Source organism: Hypomesus nipponensis, chromosome 18 (genome assembly GCF_054491055.1).
Source record: "Hypomesus nipponensis isolate SF chromosome 18, ASM5449105v1, whole genome shotgun sequence".
In the NCBI taxonomy this organism is placed as follows: Eukaryota; Metazoa; Chordata; class Actinopteri; order Osmeriformes; family Osmeridae; genus Hypomesus; species Hypomesus nipponensis.
Genome location: NC_140378.1, coordinates 9,071,838 through 9,097,342, shown reverse-complemented (window position 1 = coordinate 9,097,342; position 25,505 = coordinate 9,071,838). Strand labels below are relative to the sequence as shown.

Below are 25,505 nucleotides of genomic sequence, written 5' to 3'. Positions count from 1 at the left end.
ATGACGTTGACAATGAGATGTATCCCACATGTAAACAAAGCTTTCTGACGACCTCCTCAAGCACTCTACAAAACAACATCAGTTTTGTTCTGTGGTGTTTCATATATGCTTGATCCTAATATGCAAACATGTACTCCCTAGTAGTGGTACAGGAAGTGATTTGTGATTGTGCAATAGCTTTAGATTTAAGACATCCATTTATCCATACCTACCTGATCATTTGTATCTGCCTACTGACATGTAAATACAGTAGCAAGATACAGTATGTGCCTTACTGAAATCAAGTGAAAGTTAGAAGTTTGTAAGTGGAAATAAGAATAGTCACGTTATGGTTGAGGTGGGAAGTTTCATCACACTCAGCAGCCACCACGCCCATTCCAGTTGGGTCAGCTTACTACATGACTCACCTGTGGCAGATATTAAGTGAGACCTATGAAAGGAAACAAATTGAAGTGGCATAGCTACGTTGCCTTTAACTACCATTTATGTGAGGCTACCGTGAAACTGTAATGCACTCTGTAGTACTGTTTTTAAAATGACAGTTCATTTGAAACATATGAATACTGATTTAATTGTCTTGACTTGCAGACGTTTACCATTAATACTTTGGATGTTCAGATATTTGGATCTCATCCATTTGGCCATAATTTTAAAGTAAATGAAAAAGCCAAATTAAAAACCTTGGCTCTGGTAATCTAGGAAGTTTTCAAGGAGGGTATAGAGGAACAGAGAATAGTGTTCACTTTCTAAATGAATACAGTAATGAGTAGGCCAAATCAACATGAAAACACTTTCTGATTTGTGGCCCTTCATGTGTATGTGAAACTGTTTGAGGCTCGTATTTTGTATTGCATGACATGGCAATTGATACGTTGAAATGAATGTAAAGAATAAAAAAACATCTAAAATAGCCTTACATTTGAATTCAGTCTAGGATGGATGCTAATCTTTAGGTCATTGTAGACCAATATGACTCTGATGCTATAAAAGTAGTAAGCGAGAACTGACCCTTCTGATCTTGTAACTAATCAAATTGATTTGTTTTGTCAAAAGAAACAGGGGGCTATAGGTATCTTTGAGAATTTACAAGAAGGGTGTTTTATGTGGTATTGTGGTTGGTTTGTAATATTTAAAAGTTAAATGTGAAGTAATGTGTTTTTAGAATGTCATGCAGTTCATGAAGGAAAAATGTAAAGAGAAATCACTTTATGGCTGTTACCTGGTAACCCAAAGAGTGAACCCCACCATGTTGACACCTATTGGCCCCTCTCCACCAGAAATGTAGTACTTATGCAAGAATTTAGTTTCATAAATCCATACTGGCTCTGCAGTTACCACAAGTCCTTGGTGCACGTCAGAGATGCTTGTCGTCCACAGTAAAATAGGAGAAGTGAATAAGATGTTGAAATCTGGGTTCGTTCTAACCCTGAATAGTCTCCAGCCCCTTACGGTAGCTCAGGAGGTCTGGGTTCCCGTTAGCCCTGTGTTACGGAAATCCGGGGATCCATTTTTCTTTCAAAAGGGAGTTAATGTTACTCTGATATGTGTAACCGTGTATAATGCCAATAGTAGTTTATACTTTTTCTCAACACAAACTGCAAATTTGATTTATAGAAATGACACAATTTCCAGATGTATTATAAATACTAAAGTGTGGAGCTGAACATGTTCAAGAAACAAGGTAATTTCAGAGTTTGTAGTAAAAAGTGGGAGCTCTGTTTGTATTACACTATGAGAGTTTTTTTATTTAGAAGGGCAGTTGACCTGCAGGAGGTATGATGCAATTTAGAGTTTACGGACAGGCACTGCCCCGTTGACGGTAAAATGAGAAAAAAAAGGGTTGGGCTTATCTTTCCAGAAAAAAAGGACATTCTGAGTGGGAAATTCCCCCTTCTGTGTCTAAAGCCAGACACAGCACAAGGAGTTTTACACAGCTCCGGGAGGAGTCTCCACAGAGCTAATCTACTTTATTGGTTCATAAAAACTAAATGTTTGACCCCAATGTGTGCAAGAGTGATAATATTGGTTGAAAAACTAATTTCTTCACTCAGTGTTGGAAAGGCCCAATATCGACAAGGACATGTTTGCTTGTATGCATGGCATGTATGCGTGTTAATTAAAATTAATCAATTTGAATTTGAGTTTTCAATAACTAATGACATCGAAAGGGGGAGGGCGGGTGTTGGAAACTATTGGTGAAACTGTTAATGGATATTTTTGCTGTTCTTCTGGAATCATGTTGGGTGTTGTATTTTCATTTCAATGATGTATTGAAACAGGAAGATGTTGAGCAATATCAACTGTGATATCCATTAAGTTAAGTATTAAGAAATAATCTACAGCAAGAGTGTTATAAATTTGTGAGCGTATGTACTACATTAAACAGCCCTGAGAAGTGCTGACTATATAAAAAACATAATTCCAGGTTTATCCATTGAAGTGCAAAATATACTGCTATGAAGTATTTTTGTCTCTTAAAGACATCGTACATAGGTTCTCTCCTGCTTTACTTAAAAATAATCTGCCCAAATTAGCTATTCTCATAGATTTGTTGATGTGGCTATATGTGGGACGTTTCATGAACAGACTATGATTTAAATGCGTGGAGGAACTATTTTCAAATGTTTGTAAATAAGATGGGAAAATGCCTTTGTCAGTGTTTTAAACTAACATCATACATTATCAGTTATTATCCCATTTAAAATGAACTGTGATTCAAGCTGAATTGTGGCATGTTGGGGTTTGGTTGCTGATTAAACTCTACAACCTTGAACCCCTCTCTGGGTCAGTGGACCCACTAGACTGTTGACAGAGGTGTGTGCTCAAGATAATGTTCTTACTTTTCAGTTGGATACAAAAGAATACATTTAAGTATTTGTTTTTACCACAGTTCAGGAATGCATGTATAACAAATGTCCCACAGCATCGGCTTTGACAGTTTATATGGAGATTTATAAATATAAAATATTTCAAAATGATGTTTGTAAATGATTGACTAAATTCAGATGAGGCGCCCCACTGTAAGAATAAAAGGAAGTGACTTTGCACTTTTACCTGAAATCTATAAACCTAAAACAATCTAAAATTGAATTGTACATGTTATTTTAAAATCATGTCTGTGTAGTCTGGGGAAATGAGATGTGCACGAGAAGAAAGGAGCACCGGACAAAGTAATCCAAAGACCTACCACCTGTTTACAAGCAAATAAAGAATGATACAGTAGGTGATATCAAGAAAGTATAAATCTGTTTAATTTCGTAAAATACGAATACCATTAAAGCATCTGTACCTTTTTAATATTACAATAAATGCATTACTTCATTCATTGCCAATAGTATTACAAAGAGTTGCATCATACCTCTGCAGTCTTCCCTTGACAGCCATTGCTCAGATAAGGGAATAATATTTAAATAACAGAATATGTCTAATACCAAATAGGTTTTGGAATGTGAAACCTGCACCGAAATACTGCATAATAACAATAATGAAGACAGAGAAAAACATGACATGATGGTGACCTGTCAGGAATCATGATCTGGTTGCGCAATTAATGCAACCGTGGCCTTGTAAACTTAATGTCTGTTTTCACATGAATAGCCTTGAATCACCTTTCCTTACGGGAAACATCCCTTCGATAAATTGGCTTCAAGTAGCTCGACTTCCAATAAGGTGAGTTTAACACACAATCATCATTGTCCAGTTGCTGAAAGAAGATTGCGCAATGTGGTAAGCTCTCTTGATAGTTGTTCCACGCGCTTTTGCAAACGTTCATTCTCGGCGGCAAGTTCCAGCACTTTGTGTTGCGTCTCCATATTGCGCATTTTGGCTTTATCTCTGCTCTTTCTCACAGCAAGGTTGTTCCTCTCTCGCCTCTGCTTGTATTCTTCACTGTCTTTATCCAGTCGCTTTTTCCCCTTGCCATTAGATAATTTCCCACTATGCGAGTTAGGCGACCGGCTGCCTTTACTTGACGGGCCAGGTGTGCCGGGAGGACTGGAGCAAGATGAGGACGCAGTGGAGATGTTACCAATACTGCCACTTGGAGTCGACTGATAATTAAGATAAGGCCTCATGTCAAACCCAGACGAACCCGTGTCCATTCTTGTGTCTTCAAAAGTTTCGTTTCTCTCTCTAGATTTGTAGTGGTTGCCGGGGAGGTCTGGGCTAAACACACTGTCCACACGCGTCTCTTGTAGTTCGGGATAACCTAGGACGTATGTTTCCCTCGGGTTGACACAAGGACTTGACTCCCGGTCCTTCTCAGATACGCCTAGGTGGTTTCTGTAGTTTTGTAACGGTGAAATTCTCTTTATTTTGCTCTCCTCGTTCAGAAAATCTGCAAATATATCGGTCCCCCGCTGTTGAGATTCGTGGTGGGCTGTCAGCTGTTGATAGTGCAAAGCTGGGTCCAGGTAAGCACTAAAATCTATCGCTTTTTCGTGCTCTGCGATGCCAAGTTCCGTCATCGAGCCGTCAGAGACCTGCCTGGGAATTCGGTCGTTGTAGGGACCGATGTTTCTCTGGAAAGCAAAGCTATCCCCGTCGTAGATGCCGGCTACTTCCATGGATCTTAACACCCGCCGGATTGCAAGAACAAGGGGCAATAGCCCGAGACTAGACTTTTGTAATTTGATGTAAATAACACAATTGAGTTGCTTAGCAAAACAATGTCAGGCTGCTATTTCAATACTTGGACCAGGAAAGCCTGTATGAGAAAATGTGTAGCTTTTTTTGTTGCTAAGACTCAATATGACGCCGCCTCAATCAAACAAGTTGTCAGTGTGAGCTTGGGTTTTATATAAGGCTGCGAAGGCGTGACGCGCGACATAGAAGGAAGGGCGAAGTTTCATGCATCATGATCATGAACAGAGTAGGATAGACAGTTTCAAATGGATTAGGCTAAATAACTGATAAACATGTGTCGGCCTACCAGTAAGTTAGATTTTACCAGTGATTACGAAGGATGAACGATACACGTTAAAATGTAGCTTTCTCGCAATATTGGCTTGGCTACGTGAATCTGCATTATTGAGATTAAAAAGTGAATGCGTTTGATTGAGGGTGTTTTTTAGTGGCCAACTTTCTGCTTTGTTCTCCGATCTGATTAACAGATTTTGTCATTTTGTTATGAATACAGTAGGTTGAGTTCAGGTAATGTGGGGCATCAGGTAGGCTAAAGTGGGAGGTTAAGCATTTTGATGATTTAATATGTGCAAAACTGACATCACCAGAGCTGATTTTGACTCGTAAATATTGAGTGTTATTTAGTGTTGTACACAACACTTTACTATGCAGTGTTTTTTATTTGTCTGACATCTTCAGAGTAGGCGTGATCTGGCTTGACAAGAGGTCTAATACAGAAAAAACGCATCGAAAGTTCAGCGGCATATGACATTAGCCTATATTTCTCAATGATAAGGCTGGCAAATGAATTTAAATGAAGTTACAGTGAGTACTATTGCAGAATATTGAAGGGGTTTAACCAGTGATTGAAACACACACAAACATTTGTACAATAATACTTTGTTAGAAGAAAAAAAGCATTTTATGTGACTGTCCCACATTACCTGATCATGTCAGGTAATGTGGGACAGCATTTTTCAGTTAAAGTGGGACATCTAGTAATGCTGTGTTTATGCTATAAAAGTAATTTAATTCGACAGTTGTTAAATGTTTTATACCAATGCATCATACTGCACTTAAGTTCCCAACTAAATAACAACTTACACTGTCATCGAACCAGCGCTTTCAGACTTGTAAGCGTGACCGCTAAAGCTAGTCCAACAAAATGCTAACGCAGCGGGAGTAGTTAGCTAGCTAGCACATAGACTGCAGATCACTAAGGTTTACATCAGTTACACTTTATGCCTATTGTATAAGTCAACCCCCACAACTAAATGAATCTTGCCACACCCTTGCACCTAGTATTGTTGTATATAAACTTATTATTATTATATTAGCAGACTAGGCTGACAGACAATGACTGTCCCACTTTACCAGACAAGCTGTCCCACATTACCTGAAAATGCTGCCTGAGTGAGAGGGGGTCATGTTATGTTTGAAAGTGTGTAGCTTCTAAAATGGTGTGTATTCCCATTTTATTCCAACATGAAAATGTTCCTAAGCCCTAAAACGATTTACAGAAACACCACTGGGGCCAGTTAACAGTTATTTTGTAAGTCTACTGGAGCCTCTACCAAAAAGTGTCCCACATTACCTGAAATCACCCTACATAACTTGAGTTTTTGACTCATGCGTTTGTAGTTTTAGGAATGGGCATCTACTGCCACCTTGTGGTATTATTTAAGGAAAAACTGGGTTTTCCCATTTTGGATAGGCTATGTTCTTTGATTATTGTCTACATTTATTTCAAAATTGATTGTATAGGCTATGTTTACTTTGTTTTGATCAAACCTCACAAAAAGTCAGGAGAAAAGCATCAAAGCAAACACTGACCATCCTCTGACAGTGACTCTAAAATATAGAGGGCCAAGTAAGAAACTGGTCTTGTATCAGGCACACAAGGCTACAAGGTGAAGACGCGGGATGCACCGATGCGATCCATTAATCTATTGTCAAGATGGACGGGGACCACAGTAATGCTGTTTAAAATGAGTGTTTAACACAAAATACCGACGGACACCAATCAGACTTTTAAATAAAATTATTATGGAATAATTATAAGTAGGCTACCAATCCACATATTCAGTTTATGATTTTTGTCCAAGAATGATTAGGCTCACATGGGTGGGGTCAGATAATGCAGTCTTTTTTTCTCCAGTCTTATTGGTTATTTGAGTAATTATGGAAATATTTCCAGCTCCCCAATTGGCGGTTCTGGATGGAAAGATAGACGCGATTGGCTTGGAATAGCAATGTAATTTTCTGCTGCGAGAAGTTGACAGATCTGTTTGGTTTCCTGAATGTGAGTGGAGCTTGAAGGGGGTTGAACCTGTGTATCATGGCGAGTATGGTGAGCGAAAACGGGTGTGGACAGAAACCACAGACCATAAAATCTGACCGACTGGACCGAGGTGCTGTACGGTGGGGGCCTCAACACGCAGGTGCCCGCGAACTTGCCAACCTGTATTCGCCAGGTTAGTCAGTTGTCTTGATATAGCGAGTCGATAGCTCGCTCTACCATGAGCTAACAGTTAGCTAGCAGTAACATTAGTCATCTGTGAATGTGCACCGCCGGTCCCAGCAACCACCGCTTTAGTTTTTAACCAAGCTTGACGTAACATTTTAACTATAGGCTACTTTTACAAATCGACACGTATCCATGTCAATGAGTGAGTGCGATTGAAAACTTTACAAGGTAACACTTACGAAGTTCTGTAGCAAAGGTTATATTGGCTGTGGGTGAGGTCTGCACACAGTGAACGACAGAGAAGTGTAGTATCGGCCAGACAGAAAGGCAGAGGGCGCTCACGGGTGCTACTGTAAAGGCAAAAAACAACGAGATTCACACATTCGAAAGTTATTCAACACCAATATCAGAGAATGTTTAATATGAAGATGTACGGAAGCCCCACATCTTTGTTTCTGACACAGTGATTGGCTATAGGAACCAGAGAATGTCTGAACATAGAGGCTCTATGTTCAGACATTCTCTGGTTCAATGTATACAAAAGCAATTGTTGTCATTGTTAACTCGTATTTGAGTATTGAATATATTTTCTTCTGGCATTTGCATACCTGTTTAGGTTACGTTAACAAAATAGATCAAAGAACGTCAGCTCAGTCTCCAGTATATTCTTGGCGTACAATCTGGATAATAGTTGAGCTCTAATTTTATTGTAGGCCTATATGCTGTAGGTTAAGGGTGTCTGTGACACATGTTGTTATAGAACCAACTATTGTTTTCTCTTCCTGAAAAATAAAACTTCTCATAAAAATGTCCCCAAGATCTCGGTGCAAAATTAGGCTGTTCGGTTGCATACGTGGCTGCTAAACAACCCCCACTATATCTGCAAGGATTACTGCCCTAGGCTAGTTTTCTCGGACAGGTATTTTTGGCCCAGCTGACTGCCTACAGTACATACAGATGAACAGTTATAATCCTGGTGGTCTGTTCAAGCAATGCAAGCCTTGTCTGCAGCGCAGATTTATTTACTTAGTCAAATGCAGTATATAATCAAATGTAATGTAGAATTGCACAATAGCCTTGTCTAAAGTATGGTTGATGCATCTCGATATTGTTGGACTTCACTACCATCCCAAACACTATTGTCTCTTGACACATCTGGTTCTGCCTTTGGAGACACCTCAAGTATTCTATTCCAAGTTGAAATGGTCTCTTTTTGGTTTACAATATTAACACTCAAACTGAGTAAACATTCTATGGAAGTGAAATATCTGCTTTGGTCAACAAAATGACAGGTCAGATCCAACATTTCAGATTAGATGTTTTCTTGATAAGTAGGCCAACTGAATAGTTGTTGTATGCTGCTGTAATTACCCAAAGCTCTGTCGTAAAGGCATATTCAGTCATCTTTGTCCTGTGTGTCAGTCTACTATCTTCAATTTTTTGTGTTTTTCACATAATTCAATAACCACTGCATATTTATATGTTTACAGGAAAAAGGTGTCAAGAATGGATAAGTGTCGTCCTCTGCTTCTCTCTTATGGCCTTCAACCTTTTTCACCTCCTGGCCAACTTTCACCTGGGCCATATGTGGTACATCCTCTTGGGAATTGGTAAGCATAGCTGCCACCCGGTATTGTTTAAGGTATCCTTCTTATACTGTCTGTACCCTTACTGTATTACTTTTGTTGTCTTCCTCTCTACCAGCGGCAGGCATACTCACTGCAGATTTTGCCTCTGGCCTAGTCCACTGGGGAGCTGATACCTGGGGATCTGTGGACCTTCCTATCTTTGGAAAGGTAAGACAAAGTTCTTTCTAACAGTTAGACATTTGATCTGACAGTTTCCCTGACGTTAGTGCCCATGATATCGCACTATAAATGTCCCCCCCCGCAGGCCTTTATCCGACCATTTAGGGAGCACCATATCGACCCCACAGCCATCACTCGCCATGACTTTATTGAGACAAATGGTGACAACTGCATGCTGACGCTGGTCCCTCTAGCAAACATGGCCTTCAACTTCCTTACCCTTTCCCCTGGTGAGATTCAAATTATTCATATATAATTGTAACTAAATTGCAACAATGGTTTACTATGATGAGTAATGTAAACAGAAGGTTTTATGACTCCCTCCTCTTCTCTGTTTGTTGCATTTGTAGCGGAGGTATACCGTATCTACCCCTGGTACTGCTATTGGTTTTCCCTGGCCATCTTTGTGACCTTGACCAACCAAATTCACAAGTGGTCACATACATACTTTGGGCTGCCACATTGGGTTGTGTTTCTACAGAACTGTCATATTATTCTGCCACGTAAACACCACCGTGTCCATCATGTGTCCCCCCATGAGACATACTTCTGCATTACCACAGGTAAGTGCCAGCAGACTGTGTAGGTATTGAGTACCCTATTTTTCGGGAAACAAGCCGCTTTTTTATAACCCGCACCCCACCAGAATGGGAGCTTTTTGTTTGTAAATTGGATTTTAACCCGCACTGAAAAATATGCCGCATTTGATTCGGGAACAATGATGCCAAGCAATGCACGAGTAGGCTATAGGCGATCTTACAGCATGCCGTGAAGTAACACAATTCGTTTGTGGATAGTATGTGCGTGGTAAAATCCATTGTTATGTCTCCAAAATTATTTTAGATATAGTATAAGTTTAGCTAGCTTGCAAATCCTGAGGATAGCCTACCGAAGATGAATTAGCCAATGTCATTAGCGATGCTAGCTAATGTTGGTTTCTTAACTGTATATAACATTTAACTGGGTTGAAGCTGTGATTTACTGAAATTATTATGAAGTGTTATGTTATGTTCTACTAGCCATTTGCCTACTTTAGCAAGTCACTGTATTTCCAAGCCCTAACAGTGTAACTGAGATGACATAGTAAATAATTCCTCTTTCAATAAGCCCCCGTTCCAGTGTTGAGCATTAAATTAGCTGCACGGTCTGTAGAGGTCTTGGGATGAAGCCACTTTTGTTCTAAAACCGGGCTATACGCCGCTTCGAAATATAAGCCGTACACCCACAAGACAACTGTCAAATCGGGGTACAAGCTACGGTTTTATTTCAGAAAAATACAGTAACTGTTAGGTAATTGCTGTTTAACTGTTTGGTTTCTCTGGGGTTTATCAGTTTTGGAGTATGTTTACTTGTCTTTTCAGGCTGGCTGAACTACCCACTAGAGAAGTTTGGCTTTTGGCGAAACCTTGAGGATCTTATCCAAGGTGTGACAGGAGAGAAACCCAGGGCTGATGACCTCAAATGGGCTCATAAAACCAAGTAATGCAAAAAGACGAGCTGCACCCTACCTCAAGAGACACATGCCATACTTGTCTTCTTTTTTTGTAGAACTTAAACTTAAATCCATAGTAATCTAACCAATGGTTTGAGATGCCATAGCTTTAAGTCTTGCACATTTTGTCTGGGTCTGTCATCACAATATAGATCTGGGGTTGGCTGTGCTTATGATACATCATCATTGAAAGCACTACAACACTAACCTCTTTCTAACTCAACAACCAGCTCTAATCCACACCATTCTTGTATGTCTATCTACAATTTCCCCTTTCAACGGGATACACTGGAAGACACTGTCCTCTGAAAGGGTCAAAGATCTTAATTCATCTTACTATAATGCAACATAATTGAAAATGTGTACTTTGTCAGCAAAACATCACAAACAGAAATACTTAAAGGCTTTTGGCAATGTTTTTAATTTTATTTTCTTCATATCAACAAAAACATTTTGAAGTGAATAATGGCGTGAGGATACGAGCATTTATTATACATTTTGTCATGACTTTTTACCCTTAAGTGCTGTCTTTAGACTCTTAATTGGAAGCTAATAGTTGTTTTAGGATTCTCCAGGGTCCTGTGTCTCACAAACCACCCTCTTTGTGTCCTTGTTTGGATGGACATAGCTATGACGTGCAGTTTTCTCATCCAGCCTTAATTATCATAGATGTTGTGATGAAGTACATTTGTGAGGCATCTAGGGTGGTTTTCTACAAAGAAAACAATGGTAGAACAGAACATTCCCCCTTCAGTGATATTGCCAATGAGATAAGAGGTTAAAAATAGAACTAAATTGCTTAGCTGACGAGTGAAAATGTATGCCTTTGCTTTGGTAACCAGTACTTGTAAATGTTTTGTACAGCAGATAACTATGCAGTGTGATTGAAAGAGATCTTGAACCATATGTCTTAACTAGAAATCTGAATTATTTGTTCAATTGGCTAAGATTCCTTCTTGTTCTTAATGTGCCTGCCCTATGTTTTGAAAAGAGGAATGTTGGCGTTAATAATAATGATAGTAAATAATCAGTACTATGGGGCAGGCATACATGTACATCAACACTGCATGCCATGCCACCATTAGTGACTCCGTTTTGGGCTCATTGTACTACTGGGCCCCCAAAACCTCTGCCAAATATAATAAATATTCAAAATATTCCTTCGTTTGAACAGTCAGAAATGTATCTTTCTGACTAGGAAACTTGCTCAGTCGATAATGGAAGTTATTTAATTTAAAGCCAAAACTGTATTTTATACCTAAAACATGGTTTGACATCCAATCGTTAGGTAATTGTTTTTCAGCTATTGGACAACAGAACATACTGCATAATGCTTGTTGTGAGGATGTGTAGAATATTCCAGAACTGGGTTTGTTGTGGCAATTCTGATAGATTAATTGATTTGGAAAGTTACACTACCTCAAATTCCAAAGTCTCTTATTTTAATTTATCTCAGTTTTCTGCCATGATTAAAACAATTTCGCAATAAAATTGCCTATTGTCTATGGTCAAAGTATGGCCTTTTTAATATGGTCCTTGTGGTGTTGAATCCCATATAAATTCTTGCACATTTCTCATTCATTATTTGTAGTTATCTGTCAAAGATTAATACAGGTGTATGTATGTGGTAAATTGAATGTGTGGAATTTGGTTTATCTTGTCTTTGAAGTAATAATGAAGGAAAGCTCAATCATAAAATGGTCTATATAAAGTGGAAATTTGGTTAAGTGTATTTATAAATTGGTGAACCATTCTCTTTACAGATTGGTGTTTCCTTTTGTGTATTCGCTGATGCACATAATTTTTTTTAAAGCATTTTTGCTCTGTTGTAGTCTATAAGAAAAACTCATTTGACATTGTAGAGGCAAAATGTAGGCTATTTCTGGGTGTGTGGCCAACTTGTCGGTACATTATTTGTCATGTGGATTAAGAAAGTGCCATACTGCCTACAGTTCAGAATTATATTTGTAGTTGAATGGCCTCATCCACTGTCTTAATTTGTCGTAAATGTTGCCATCCATGTTAACACTGGGCTACCGGCCACTTGCGACACTCATTTAAAGTAACCTATATAATTGCACTCAAACGCCCTCGTAGCCTACTTCAGCACTGTACTTCGATGTCCACTTTTCTGATGCCCATCTACTTGGTTACAATGTACTGATATTATTTGTGGTGCTTGCGTTTTAGATATCCGAAATAATGCCTTAATGCCTTTTCGTTGTCTTCCATTGGGAAGACAAATGTTACAATATATTTATAAATAAACTAAAACGGCAACATGATTATTTTGTGGTCTATTGTGTTAGTCTCCTTTAGCTTTTTGCTTGGAACGTTTGGTTGCTCGACAACATCAACAACTGTAGCTTCTCGTACATCAACGACTTTAAATTAAAAGACGATTGATCAACAGGTAGGATGACACATTTTCTGGAACGAAGACACGGGTGTGCATGCCGTAGGTCTACTGGGTCAACCGGTAGGGCAAAGAGACAAAAATCTATTAAGTGCTTGTTATGCTTAAGTTTAAAAAATACACACCCATTCAACCATTGTCACCATAATGTCTACTCATGGTCAAAATGACTTCACGTAGACTGACTATTGTCCACATATATCGCTACAATTTACGCCCCTGCACTTTAGTCCCCAAATCCTTCCCTGCAACAAACTATGGTCAACGACGTGCGCGTCCCCGCTACTAAACGAAAAGATGGCGGTCGCCGCCGGATCAGGTAAACGATTCAGATAGCTGGCTAGCTTAATAAATGTATACTGTTGTCAGTTGTTATACATGCTTACAATGGTCGCTGGCATAATGCAGTGTTGCAAGAAACGTATAATCTTACTGAATTTCGCAAAACCCCATCTGATTTGTCTAGCTATGTATAGATGAGTCATTGAATACATGAGCTAACGCCAACGGGCCATTATAGCCTAGCTTGTTGTGAGCTGTTTGAGCTAGCTTGAACAGAGAGGAAGTAGCTAGTGCTAGTATAGCTAGAGCTAGCTATTATCTTTACTAGCGTATAGCTAACATGCCAATTGACCAAACGCTGTAAATTTGGTTAATAAATCAAACTGCCGCCTAGCCACGTTCGCATCAGGAAATATACAACCAATCAAATTTGTTATGTTGTTTGAACATGTTTCTGATGCATCAGTATTTTCAGAGTACAGCAACTTCTTATAGTTTGAGATAGGCGGGCGCATTTGTAGCTAACTAGCTAGCTAGTAGTTAGCCTAGCTAATAAGCGAATGTAGGCTAGAAGTAGCCTAGCTATATTAACGCGAGCTAGCTAACTATTTAGGTACGTAGGTATTCTCGTTTTATAAATTCAATTTTTAAATTCATTACTAACTTACTATCGTAGCTAGTTTGCTAAATATGGAACACAACCTTAACGTGTACTTCAAGATGGCCAGATGTGAGGATGCTTATCATTAGAAAGGTGTAGAAAGTATATATTTAAAAAAAAAAAGTATCAATAGTGAGCCCATGTCATTGTAAAAGTTAACCAACTCCAAAACAAATTACTAATTTGTAAGGATATTTCTGTCTTTTTAAAAAGGGGATCTAACACGAGTTGTGATTGTTGGGCCTACAAAGCTGCTTACAGCCAGGCCATCTTTGAAGGAAAACTGGTCTAACATGTTCATTGTGTTACCATGGGCATTTACCCCGTTCATGCTTAAAATAGGCCTGTACAGCAGACTGACTAAACAATGCAAAAGTAAAAGACTTGTGACATGCACACTAATGATACTATCTTTATTGTGTTGTTTGATTTAAGTATCACTTTAAACTCCATTATGTCTCATCAGGCGTTAAGGTTCCTCGTAACTTCCGGCTTCTTGAAGAGCTGGAAGAAGGCCAGAAAGGTGTGGGAGATGGAACTGTGAGTTGGGGCCTAGAAGATGATGAGGACATGACCTTAACACGATGGAGAGGGATGATCATCGGCCCTCCTAGGGTGAGTGCTCAGATCTACACATGATTGCATATTCAGATATGTATCACAGACTTTTATTTATTTATACTAAGGCAATGACTTACCATACCAGCATGTAGGAACTTGTATTTGTCCAATGCCCCATGCATCCCACAGGAATGGAAGTTTGACTCTCCTGACCCACTGATGTTTATTTCTTTGTTTGATTCTCAGACAATCTATGAAAATAGGATGTACAGTCTGAAGGTTGAATGTGGACCCAGATACCCTGAGACGCCACCATTTGTCAGATTTGTGACGAAGATAAACTTGAATGGTGTGCACAACTCCAATGGCGTGGTGAGTTCATCTGGTTGTGTTACAGTACCATCAAAAGTAAATGTGGTGGCATAGCAGTGAGTAAAAAAAGTCTGAACACTATAGTACTCCCAGCACAAGATGTGTACGTCATGGTCTGGCATTATGTTCTGTAAGAGTGTAGTGTGGTGTGAAACGTTATCCTTTTCCTCATGGTTCTTTCTCCTTCAGGTTGACACACGAGCTGTGTCTGCCCTGGCCAAGTGGCAGAACTCCTACAGTATCCGGGTGGTCCTGCAGGAGCTTAGAAGGCTTATGATGTGCAAGGAGAACATGAAGCTCCCTCAGCCTCCTGAGGGGCAAATCTACACCAACTGAGCCCTCGCTACTACTCCTATTTTTCCTTTCCCCCCTCTACTGTTTGCGATCATCCCATCCACCACCTTGTTACATTCATTTTCTGCCAACACTTAAATGTGCCCACACTCAAATCTAGGGACAAACAAACATATACACACTCTCACCAAACACACAAGAATGCACACACGTAATTTCTAAAACAAGAATGCAATCAAAGTACATTCACATACATGAAAGCACTTCTGTATACAACATTCTCATGCCCTGGCTCCTACCCTATCCCATCACTGGAGTTCTGATTGGACTAGATGACTAGGCAGGCGAAGTCATAGGTCCACACCAGAACTGGTCATTTGAATACTGTACATCTTACTAATCTTTTTTTATTATTATTTGTTATAAATGCAGATTGTACAATAACATAAATAATCTTATTGAGTGTACATCTTGTGTTCTGTCTTTTTGTAACAGGGAATGAGACAGTTTGTTGACAGCTTACAGACTTGTTAAAATTTCACCCATCAAGAGTATTTGTGGATGTTAATTTTGAAATAATATATCAAGATGGATATCCATCTGACAATATTTTATTGTTGACAAATGGGTAGGTAAAATCATTCATAAATGTTTGCCCTGACTTTGCATGTGTACTTGTATAACAGTTTGATTACCAACCCCTTGGCCTATGCATGTGAGTGCAGCTTATGGAAAGATGCCTATAGTAGTAAGCCACTCAGGCTGTCACCCTTGGTGAACTGTCACATGGCTGTTAAAAGGGCAACCACTGATATTTATACCCAGTGATTCTCTCATTCATAAGACTTCAATTGTCATGTGTTCTAGGTTAATAATCTAAATTCAAGTAAACATGCATGCCACATAGTGTACCGTTAAACATTAGGGAACTTGTTCAAAGTTAATCATCTCTCAAAAAGAGAAACTTGTTGAATTAGTTTCACCTCGTGGTTCAACATGTGAAAGCAGGTCTGACCACCTTTTTCACAACTAAAGACAGGGTTGTTTTTTCCTTTCATCAATTTGCATCATTACATTTACATTTCTACATGTGGTTATGGATTCCTTAAGGTCTAACCCCTGCAGGTGTTCCATGTTTGTGTCAGAATGCTAGTGTCATTGGGCTTTACTATGAGAAGAGGAGTAATGAAACTGAATGGATTGCATTTTGCACAATGTCTTGGCCTATACAAAGTCTAGTATGGATCAAGTTATTGTGTTGAAGAACAATCAATTTTCTAACTGTACTGTGTCCCTCTTACCCTTGAGTATCTTACCAAACATGCAGTCAATTTCAAAATGTGACCAATCCTCTCAACTGAAGGGACACTGGACAACATGCCTATTTAATTCCAGGAGTTAGCACTAGCAGTAGATATGTTAGCAATCCTGCCTAGTTAAGATTTCTCTGTAGTGTCTAGACAACATGTAAAGGTTATTTGATGTTAAACTGTTAGACTCTGGGAATTCCAGTTCTCAGAACATGAGTTGTGCATGCTCGCTCTGTACTTGAAGTGTTCTGTATGAGTAATAAAATCAGCTAGTTTATGAGGTACAGTTTGATGGCAATTGTGTAATGAGAACAAAGATGACATTAATGAAACTATCATCTAGCTTCTGAGTTTAGTATTAGTAAGGCCATGGTCACAAACATTGGACATTATACAATCATCGGAGTGTATGCTATTTTGGTTCGATATTGAATTCCTGGCACTTGACCTTATGATACCCTTGTTTTCATGTAAATGTTTTGATAGGTTAGAGGAAATAATTTATGAATACAATGTGTGGTAAATGTTCACAGTCACACACATTAGTTTAAATCCTAGGTCATTCAGTTTTTCTGTCATACCATTGTCCTTCTTAGGGCAGTTGGATGGATTTTTCAATGTTACACATACTTTTCTCTGTCTACTCTTGTTGAGTGCAACACAGCATATTTAAGTTAGATTGGAGACCACAGGCATCTCATTAGTGAGAGGAGCTGTAGAGATAGAGAAAGGGGGACTCCTGTTGGTAGTGTTACTCAAATTGTATAACGTGTATGCATTTAAAGCATACGCAGTGAGCGGACATGGTTACATGGTAACATCGTGACTATGGTATGGTCTGGATTGGACTCTGAACTACCCAGAAGGCACCAGTCTTTCCTCACATGGGTGTGTAAAGGGTAGCTGAAAACTGTGTCATTGTTAGGCAAGTGTTATATATAAAATGACAGAGGAGCCACGTTGCATTCCACAGAAGAGCATCCCATGGTTCAAGAAAAGTGAGTATAACATGAAATGTTTTTGTAAAACCTTGACATTTTATGTCTTGTTTCTTGACTTTTTATTTATTATATATTTTTTATTTGAGAGACTGGCTATGGAGTAAAATATTTGATTTATTTCTGAGAAAATGAATCAAATTACAGGTTATTGAATTGTAAAATCAGACGTTGTGTCTGATACCTATGTAGCTAGCTGGTTGATCTATTACAGCATAGCATGATATTTGGCACTGACAATTACACATCTCAGCAATATGAAGAAAGATTATGATGCATCTGTTACTGCTGTAACTACTCCCCAAATATCACTGTCCTTGACTCACTTTTCTTAATAGCAGTAACTGTAATTTATTATCCATGAGAGTCTCACAACGCTAGGACAAACATGACATTTGTACCAGTCACCAGTCTATTGAGTAACCTTAGATATAGGCCGTTTAGAAAAACTGACTGGCAGAATTAAGTTGACCTAGATCTGTTTTTTAATCTTTTTACATTTCTCAAAGAATAACTGAACACCCAAAGCCTTAGTCTGACCCTTCATATTTGTGTATTATATGTATTTTTTTATTTTAAATGTTTTCTATATAAAAATACACCACCAACAATTTCTCACCAAAACTCTCGCGCAGTGATACATGAACATGGCCAATTGTCATACACAATCTCTGCCTGTGATGACAAAATGGCACCTCTATGTCACAAATTAATTCAACCTTGACGATGCACTGCTAAATAATAATTAAAACAAACATTTACAAAGAATGATCAAAATCAAGATCTGGCTTGATGTGTTTAGCCTATGCACATGTAAAAATAGGGTAATACCTCAAAGAAGACGATTTAGTGTTTAGTTGCTCTTAAACTTTATAAATAAATGTTATGATTTCTCATGACCCTCTCCTTCTGTAGGCTACGAGGACTGTTAGAGTTGGACTGTGTACATCATAGGGATCCCCACTTCTCCAGAGGAGACCCTCAATCTGCAGCATGGCTCTACTTATTCATGCACTTGCTTGCGCTTTTGGCCTAGGTTCCTGGTTGGCCATCAACGGTTTGTGGGTGGAGCTGCCTCTCATTGTCGCCACCCTTCCCGAGGGCTGGGAGCTGCCCTCTTACCTGACTGTCATCATCCAGCTGGCCAACCTGGGGCCCTTGCTGGTTACCCTAATGCACAAGCTGTGCCCTGGTTGGCTGAAGGAGAGTGTTGTCATCTACACCATCTTGTGTATCGGTGTCTTGGCCTGCTTCTTGCTGGCCTTTTTCTGGGATGTGACAACGGCGGTGGCTGGGGTCCAGCACAGCGTAGCCTTCTTCATCATTACTTTCTTTCTGGCTCTAGTGGACTGCACCTCCTCAGTCACCTTCCTGCCCTTTATGATGCAGCTGCCTGCCCACTACATCACCACGTACTTCATTGGGGAGGGCCTCAGTGGCTTCATCCCCGGCATTTTTGCCCTGGCGCAGGGGGTAGGCATTGCTAAGTGTGTGAATATCTCTGGGTCGTCTGGTAACCACACTGAGGGCGGGGACACGGATGTTTTGCAGACCCAGTACCTTCCTCCAAACTTCACTACAGAGGTCTTCTTTTTCTTCTTAGCAGCTATGATGTGTATCAGCCTGGCTGCATTCTGGAAGCTCAACAGGCTTCCACGGACATTTGAGGTCTCCACTGAGAACCTTGTTCCAGATTCAGTGTCATCTGTCTGCTCTGGCCTGGACAATCCTGCAGTTAGGAATAATAGTCAGGGCCAAAAACATCTCTGTGAGGTGACAAGCCAGGCCAGGCCTCTGCTGACTACATCAGGCCACTCCATGTTCCAGTTGACCTTCATCTACCTTATAGTGGTGTGGGTGAATGGAACTACCAACGGTTTACTACCCTCTGTTCAGACGTATTCCTGTATGCCCTATGGGAACCTGGCTTATCACCTCTCTGCTGCTCTGGCATCTGTGGCCAATCCAGTGGCCTGTATTGTTGCCATGTTCTTTCCTAAAAGGTAAAACCCATGCCTAATAACATTTGTTAATGACAAAGCACATTTGGCAATCTAAACAGATTTGACCTCGAGGCTTATCATTGTCTTAGTTTATGATGGAATTATTGGAATATGCTATAAATCCGTTAACTATTTTTACAATGTGTTCTGGTGAGTAGTTAACTTCATGACTATTTGTTTTTTAGTTATGTCTGAGGTATTTGCACACTGAATGTCTTGTGTTTGTCTAGGTCGCTGGTCTTCCTGGGCCTGTTGTGTGTCATGGGGACTGGCTTTGCAAGTTACAACATGGCTATGGCTGCCATGAGTCCATGCCCTCTTCTTCAAAAATCTGCACTGGGAGAGGCTATCATTGTAAGCTAAAAAACATTTGTAGAGATGTTATGTACATAGCCCATTATACTTCATGATATTTAGTGGCCCTCATTGATTCTTAAGACATGTTCCCTTGATCTGTGTCAAAGTCCATTTCTCAAGTTGCTGAAGATTAAGTAACTTGTTTTCCTTCAAATCCATTATGTAGCAAGTTTTCTGCTATTATGTTTTAGTTATTTCCTGTCTGATTTCCTTACTACACTGTTATAAAGTACAGTTCTGATGATTTGTAAAACTTTCACCCATTAAAATAATCCTTAAGGGTCAGTACTGAATCATTGTAATGATAACGTGTCTCATCTCCCTCAGGTGCTTTCGTGGGTCTTCTTCACTGGCTCCTTGTCTTATGTGAAGGTAATGGTGGGGATCATCCTGAGAGATGAGAGCCACAGTGCCCTGGTATGGTGTGGAGCTGCGGCGCAGATTGGATCTCTGATCGGATCAGTCATCATGTTTCCATTGATCAACACGTACAACTTGTTTCAGTCAGGGGACATCTGCAGTACTAAATGTCCTTTATGACTGACTCTTTGAGAACCAGTATTATTTTGTCATGGAGGGCTACTTTTGGAAAATGGAACAATAATAGTTATTTAACTCACTTTGAAAGAAATGCTATACTTTGAAGTAATACTTTGCAGTGCTTAAAAGATATCAATTGGCAACATGTAACAGTCAAACTGTTGGTTAAGATATATAATATTAATGTGTAATGACACAAAACATAACACATTTCAGCTTGGTTGATATCTGTTAATTATTTAGGAGGAAAGGAGGAAATCATTTGTACATGTGTAATTCTTTTACATTTTAACTTGGTTTTGCACTGTTTTAACACTAGATGGCGCAGGTAGTCTTTCATATTTTATTACTTTCATGTGATGATTCTCCTGACACCCAGCAAATCCTGAAACAAGCAAACAAAAGATGTCTATGTGAAGTCTTATGACTGTATTGATATATAACTGTATCTCACTGTTTGTGCTAGTGTGAAGCTTTTATAAAATATTATGATATTTATAACGTAGGCCGGTAAAGCTGGTTGCTTACGTTTTTTGTGGGCTCACAAATAATCAAACAAACACATGATTAAGGTAAATATGTCACTACAAGAATTTGTTCCAATGTGTAGAGGATGGGGTGTAGGAGAAGATACAAAGCATGTGTGCATCTGTCTGTGGGCTTATCAGTAGTGATGGCTCATCATGTCCATCCAGGGTGTGTGAGAATCAGACTACTATCCAATGTCTGGTTCCAGCTGGTCAGACGGATTCTGCATCCTTAGAGGAGGAAGCTGGACATTCATGGGAACCAGAGAGAGATTTCCCATTAGCAGCTGTTCTCTCTTTCCCCATCTCCCTTAGACGGGGGCAAAGAGCAGCATGGGGGCCTTCAGGGAGGAAGAGGGGGTTGTCTGTAATAGGGGGGAGGGGTGTCGGCTGTTGCCCCTGTTGTTGGTCACTTGGGAGCCTTGCTGACCCCGACACTGAGTAAAAACAAAAAAAAAGCAAGAGGGTGTAATTACCCTCACGTAGCCTCCGGGGCTGAGGATCAGCTAAGGACAAGCACAGATGCGACTTTCTCACTTTTGTTGAGATTTTGATATCACTTCATTGTTGCACTATAAATTACACATTAAAAACAATTGGGTGTTTCAGGGTATCCAAACAATGGTGTTACATTGTCTTAGTGTGCTGAGATGTGGTAACATTTGTGCATCTATTCTAAACATAACATATGCAAATCTGGTCCCTTTGTCCTTTTTTGTACTGCAACCAGCTAATGAGCTTCAGACTATTACCTGCATGCTAATGTTTCTATGCCTAGTTTCATCATGACCTTGAATATTTGAGTGACTGCAACCAAAAGGTTTTCTAGAAGCTTCATTAGCTAAATTATTTGATTGGCACTGGGCTTTTGTGTTGATGCATTGACAGACAAAGCAGCAAAGAAAATTGTATCATTTTTCCTTCGAGTGTCAGATGGTCCCATCGCTCCTCCAGCTGGTCAGGAGGGGCCGTGGCCACCTGGATGCTGAGTCCAGGTCCTGTGAGATCCTGCAGTCTCCTCTGCCATGTGAGGATTCCACTTACTACGCCACTGAGAGCTCCATCTGGTCAGGACGACACCTCCTAGTGGGCCCCCCTCCATCCATCCAGCCCCGGCACATCCTATCCTACCCCAGCCCCAGTCTCATCTGCAGCCAGCCACTCTGCCTTTCAGCTAAATGAGCAGTGTGTCAAATGGAAGGAGGATTTACCCTCTCCTTAACTGGATAAGATAATGAACTCAGAGAAGCGTGATGCAATGCTACTTTCTCTCCACTCAACAGACCCTGTAGCATGTCTGCTGAATCGACAGATAAGTCACCTGGGCCTGACACAGCAGGATCCCCTTGGTAAAGTTGTGAAGCTATATAAAATGTCATACAAGGTTCACACAACTGTGCCATGGAACGAGACTATCACACAACCTTAATATATGTCTCACCTGTTTGAAGAACTGCTACGTTACACAGGAATGGGAACTGAAGATGCAGGTTTTTAAAATGTTTGACCAAAAAAACTGAAAATAAATTTGCTTGTGCAAATCCTGAGGGAGGCAGCTTTTGGCAGCTGATTTCCAGGTGAACAGCTTGTGGGGGAAACCAATTGCTGATGCATGCAGACAATTTAGTGACATGCACACAGACACAAGACAATTTTCAGACAGATCTCCAGAGCCCTTTCCTATCAATTTCCACACAACCCCATTTAATAACACTGTCTATTAAATCAGATTGAATGTGACAGCCTTCTGTCATTTCAGTATAGTCTCTCTCAGTAGACAACGATGTACAGGCCCACTCCTCTTTTTCCATCAGCATATATTGATGTTGCTTTAATGAAGTGCCTGCCGCTTCACCCTAGGAAGGGACAAGTCTGTCAGCATATGTAAATGCTTCCTGCTTGTCATTGTTGTGGTGGGTTCAGCAAGGGTCAGCACATACCCCCCTTCTGGGAATCCTTTGTTCTGGGGGCTGACTGTGTCACCAGAGGGGACCAATTACAGAGTTGCATGGCAGGGAGGGGGTGCAAACTTGTTACGCTGTTGTAGTGAGCTAATTATGACCCTTTATGCCCTGGGTAGAACCGCCAGAGCTCATCATATAGGGGTAACAATGGATGCTTATCCGGAGGCCTGTGTGGATGCCTGTTGGGTAGAATGTCAGTGGTTTGTGGTTAGGATCCTCAGGGTGCAATCGTTACAGTTTTTGAAAAGGTTATTCTAATTTCTAAACCATAAACAAGTATTGTATCAGATGAATCTCAGTGGTGCTTTCATGCCAGAGCATTGCCAATGTTATGATAATTGGAAACTGACTGCCAGCAATTTATATACAAATTAAAAAAACGCTCTTAGTGTGGGGATACATTTACCAGGTTCAATTTGCCAGCCTAGTATGCATTCTCACTGATATCATAGTTCCCTGTGCTGTTTTGTTCCAAGTGTCACATCGATTGGCACAAAATGGTTCAGCAAAATTGCACAGTTGTAACAAAGTTTCTTGTTAACCTGCAGTGTACCAATGGCCACTTCTAGTCAGCACATTGTCAGATATGGTAGCCTTAATGTGCTACAAACCCTCAGGTTGTTAATACTGTGGTGAACGGTTGAAAATGTTTGCACTGCTGCAAGGTAATCAGCAATAAAAACATTTGATAATTGAAAACTGCCCCAAGTGGTCCAGTTAGGGATGATTAGAGGAAAAAACTCGGAAGCCTCTTAAACATGATGCTGATGACGGCCCTTCCACTCCCTCTGACCCTTGAGTCCCCTGTGTTCCGCCCCTTCCCCCAAATCAAGACTTTGGCCCCTCCCCCTCTCTTGACCAGTCTAGTACAGCTGCTGGGGGCTGCCTTGCTCTCTTTGTGTGTGGGGCCAGTCAAGTGGAAAATGGCCGCTCCAGAGAGAGACCACTTCAGAGAGTCGTCATCCTTTGAAGAGGCATGATGGCCTTTGACAGCCACAGTGTTAACATGGAGCCCACATGAACACAGCAAGGCTATTATCGTGTTTACTAGAGCACAGGAGAAAAGAGAGGATCAAGGGGAGACCCCCTTGGTTGGTGTTTGAAGCCAAGAGTGGCAGGGGGCTTGTTTGACCCATCGTGGGGAGAGAGAGAGAGTGGCATGGCAGAGAGAGATGACATTACTCACAGCCAGGTGGATATTGAATTTAAATATGTCAGCTGTGCCATTAGTATTGTAAACAAGCCACACACTCAAGGTAGGGTCGCTGAATGGCATGCCCTTGATGTGCCATCAGAGCAGTCCCATCTTCTGCACTCAGCTGGTAGGCCTTTCTTGGGAAATCATAATCTCCACAGTACATGTGCGACATGTACCTGTACTTTTCATAATGAGGTTATACTATAATAGGTATTGCAAATGAAATAAAATGTATAAAACTGCTTTAGTGACCTTGAGCAGGGTATGACAAAATATTCCTTGGGGATGGGGAAAGGGAAGTGGATTTGCATCACAGATAAGTGACTGAGCTTTTCCTTCTTTAATTCCAACATAGTTGAATAACTAACCTGGCCATTAACACACTGAGATATGCCACTCTGCCCTACTTTCACGGCACCAACACATGTTGCTACGGGACACATGTGGAGCCTTGAATGAGCAACAGTGATTTCAATTGCAACAAATGGTGCAGATATGTACTCCAGTCTCACTGTTGAAGCGCCATTATCAGCCACAGATGCTGTTTGGTTTTGTGTCTCACAGGCGTTTGGCCAGGGGCTAACATGAGTACTGCTTAAAAGGAGCAGGAGGTGCCATTGTGTAGGAGCACACCTGATCTCCCAGACATCATATGGCAGCTTCCCCCTCTTACAGGTTGTTCTCCCATGGCTCTGCCTCAGGGTGGTCCATCTGCTGGAATGAGTGTGTGGTTGTGGTTATGTGGTTATGTTTGTGTGTGTGTGTGTTTGTGTTTGAGAGAGGGATCATTAAACACCCTTCCAAGTTAAGAAATGTACATTTAAAATTGAGAGTTTTGAAAGATGAAGGTGTCAATTTATGCGGATACCCTAATTAGCACTAACTAAGGTGGGAATAAGAGCCAAGGGAAATATACAGACGGTCAAGTGAAACAAGCTCATTAACCCCTTGTTATTACCACCATATGGAAAACTGAACCTGTGGAAGAAACATCTGATCTTGACGATGTTTTGTCTTTTTGCCGAGACAGCATTCTGCCATTGTCCTTAACTGAATGGTGTTCGCTACCAGAGGTTTTGATGGTGCTATGTTCTGTTCCCTGAGTGATCTTTTAGGAAGAGAGGCTGTTAGTATATACTAACAGCTGTTAGTAATATACTGTATGTGTGTGTGTGAATCTGTGTGTACAAATGCATGAATGTGTTTGACCTTAATTAATGAGCCTTTGCATACAAAACTATTTCCTTGGGATGTAAATAGGGTGAATTGTGAGTTCTTTAGAGAAAAGAAATGTAGTAGGGAATCGTTGGTTGGTCATGACATAACAATGAAATGCCCTTGTACCCAGACTGTAATGAAGGGCATTCTCTGTTCCATCAGGAATCTAATCACTCAGTTTAGCAGCTGAGGAGAAAGGATGAGAGACAGCGAGAAAGGGTGAATGAGGAGGTGAGAGGAGAGGTGATGGAGGTGAGAGAGCACATGGATGTCCTCAGGTTATGATTTATCCACTAGCACACCGCAAAGGACAATGTGTTATGCAAGGCCTGGACAATGAAGAGAGTGCCTGTTTGGATTCGGTCCAAGTTTAACATGACTGGACACTGTTGACCTTGAGGGTATTCCTCCACA

At 40.4% G+C, this 25,505-nt stretch overlaps 4 protein-coding genes across 4 annotated transcripts; 3 read left to right on the top strand and 1 right to left on the bottom strand.

The window, feature by feature from the left end:
- Positions 1-3,229: 3,229 nt before the first annotated feature.
- cebpb (CCAAT enhancer binding protein beta) lies at positions 3,230-4,782 on the bottom strand. The gene has a single exon (XM_084679518.1). It carries the CDS (start codon positions 4,563-4,565, stop codon positions 3,690-3,692), a length of 876 nt encoding a protein of 291 aa, XP_084535644.1. The 5' UTR covers positions 4,566-4,782; the 3' UTR covers positions 3,230-3,689.
- A 691-nt stretch (positions 4,783-5,473) lies between these two features.
- On the top strand, positions 5,474-10,381 carry peds1b (plasmanylethanolamine desaturase 1b). The gene is made up of 6 exons (XM_084679519.1): positions 5,474-7,097; positions 8,581-8,700; positions 8,795-8,886; positions 8,984-9,128; positions 9,249-9,461; positions 10,260-10,381. Exons 1-6 carry the CDS (start codon positions 6,962-6,964, stop codon positions 10,379-10,381), a joined length of 828 nt encoding a protein of 275 aa, XP_084535645.1. The 5' UTR covers positions 5,474-6,961.
- Positions 10,382-12,850: 2,469 nt separating this feature from the next.
- Positions 12,851-15,443, top strand: LOC146251928 (ubiquitin-conjugating enzyme E2 variant 1). Its single transcript, XM_084679520.1, has 5 exons — positions 12,851-12,869; positions 13,037-13,125; positions 14,216-14,364; positions 14,557-14,682; positions 14,872-15,443. Exons 2-5 carry the CDS (start codon positions 13,104-13,106, stop codon positions 15,016-15,018), a joined length of 444 nt encoding a protein of 147 aa, XP_084535646.1. The 5' UTR covers positions 12,851-12,869; positions 13,037-13,103; the 3' UTR covers positions 15,019-15,443.
- A 1,634-nt stretch (positions 15,444-17,077) lies between these two features.
- On the top strand, positions 17,078-20,689 carry slc52a3-1 (solute carrier family 52 member 3-1). Its single transcript, XM_084680228.1, has 4 exons — positions 17,078-17,284; positions 18,200-19,287; positions 19,518-19,641; positions 19,972-20,689. Exons 2-4 carry the CDS (start codon positions 18,278-18,280, stop codon positions 20,182-20,184), a joined length of 1,347 nt encoding a protein of 448 aa, XP_084536354.1. The 5' UTR covers positions 17,078-17,284; positions 18,200-18,277; the 3' UTR covers positions 20,185-20,689.
- The last annotated feature ends 4,816 nt before the right edge of the window (positions 20,690-25,505 follow it).

Bases quoted from the DNA above. Each gene is read 5' to 3' on its own strand.
- LOC146251928 (XM_084679520.1), top strand. From the start codon at position 13,104: ATGGCGGTCGCCGCCGGATCAG. The intron at 14,365-14,556 runs GTGAGTGCTCAG...TTTGATTCTCAG, and splicing joins TGATCATCGGCCCTCCTAGG to ACAATCTATGAAAATAGGAT. The intron at 14,683-14,871 runs GTGAGTTCATCT...TTTCTCCTTCAG, and splicing joins TGCACAACTCCAATGGCGTG to GTTGACACACGAGCTGTGTC.
- slc52a3-1 (XM_084680228.1), top strand. From the start codon at position 18,278: ATGGCTCTACTTATTCATGCACTTGCTTGCGCTTTTGGCCTAGGTTCC. The intron at 19,288-19,517 runs GTAAAACCCATG...GTGTTTGTCTAG, and splicing joins GCCATGTTCTTTCCTAAAAG to GTCGCTGGTCTTCCTGGGCC. The intron at 19,642-19,971 runs GTAAGCTAAAAA...CATCTCCCTCAG, and splicing joins CACTGGGAGAGGCTATCATT to GTGCTTTCGTGGGTCTTCTT.
- peds1b (XM_084679519.1), top strand. From the start codon at position 6,962: ATGGCGAGTATGGTGAGCGAAAACGGGTGTGGACAGAAACCACAGACC. The intron at 7,098-8,580 runs GTTAGTCAGTTG...ATATGTTTACAG, and splicing joins TGCCAACCTGTATTCGCCAG to GAAAAAGGTGTCAAGAATGG. The intron at 9,462-10,259 runs GTAAGTGCCAGC...TTGTCTTTTCAG, and splicing joins ATACTTCTGCATTACCACAG to GCTGGCTGAACTACCCACTA.
- cebpb (XM_084679518.1), bottom strand. From the start codon at position 4,565: ATGGAAGTAGCCGGCATCTACGACGGGGATAGCTTTGCTTTCCAGAGA.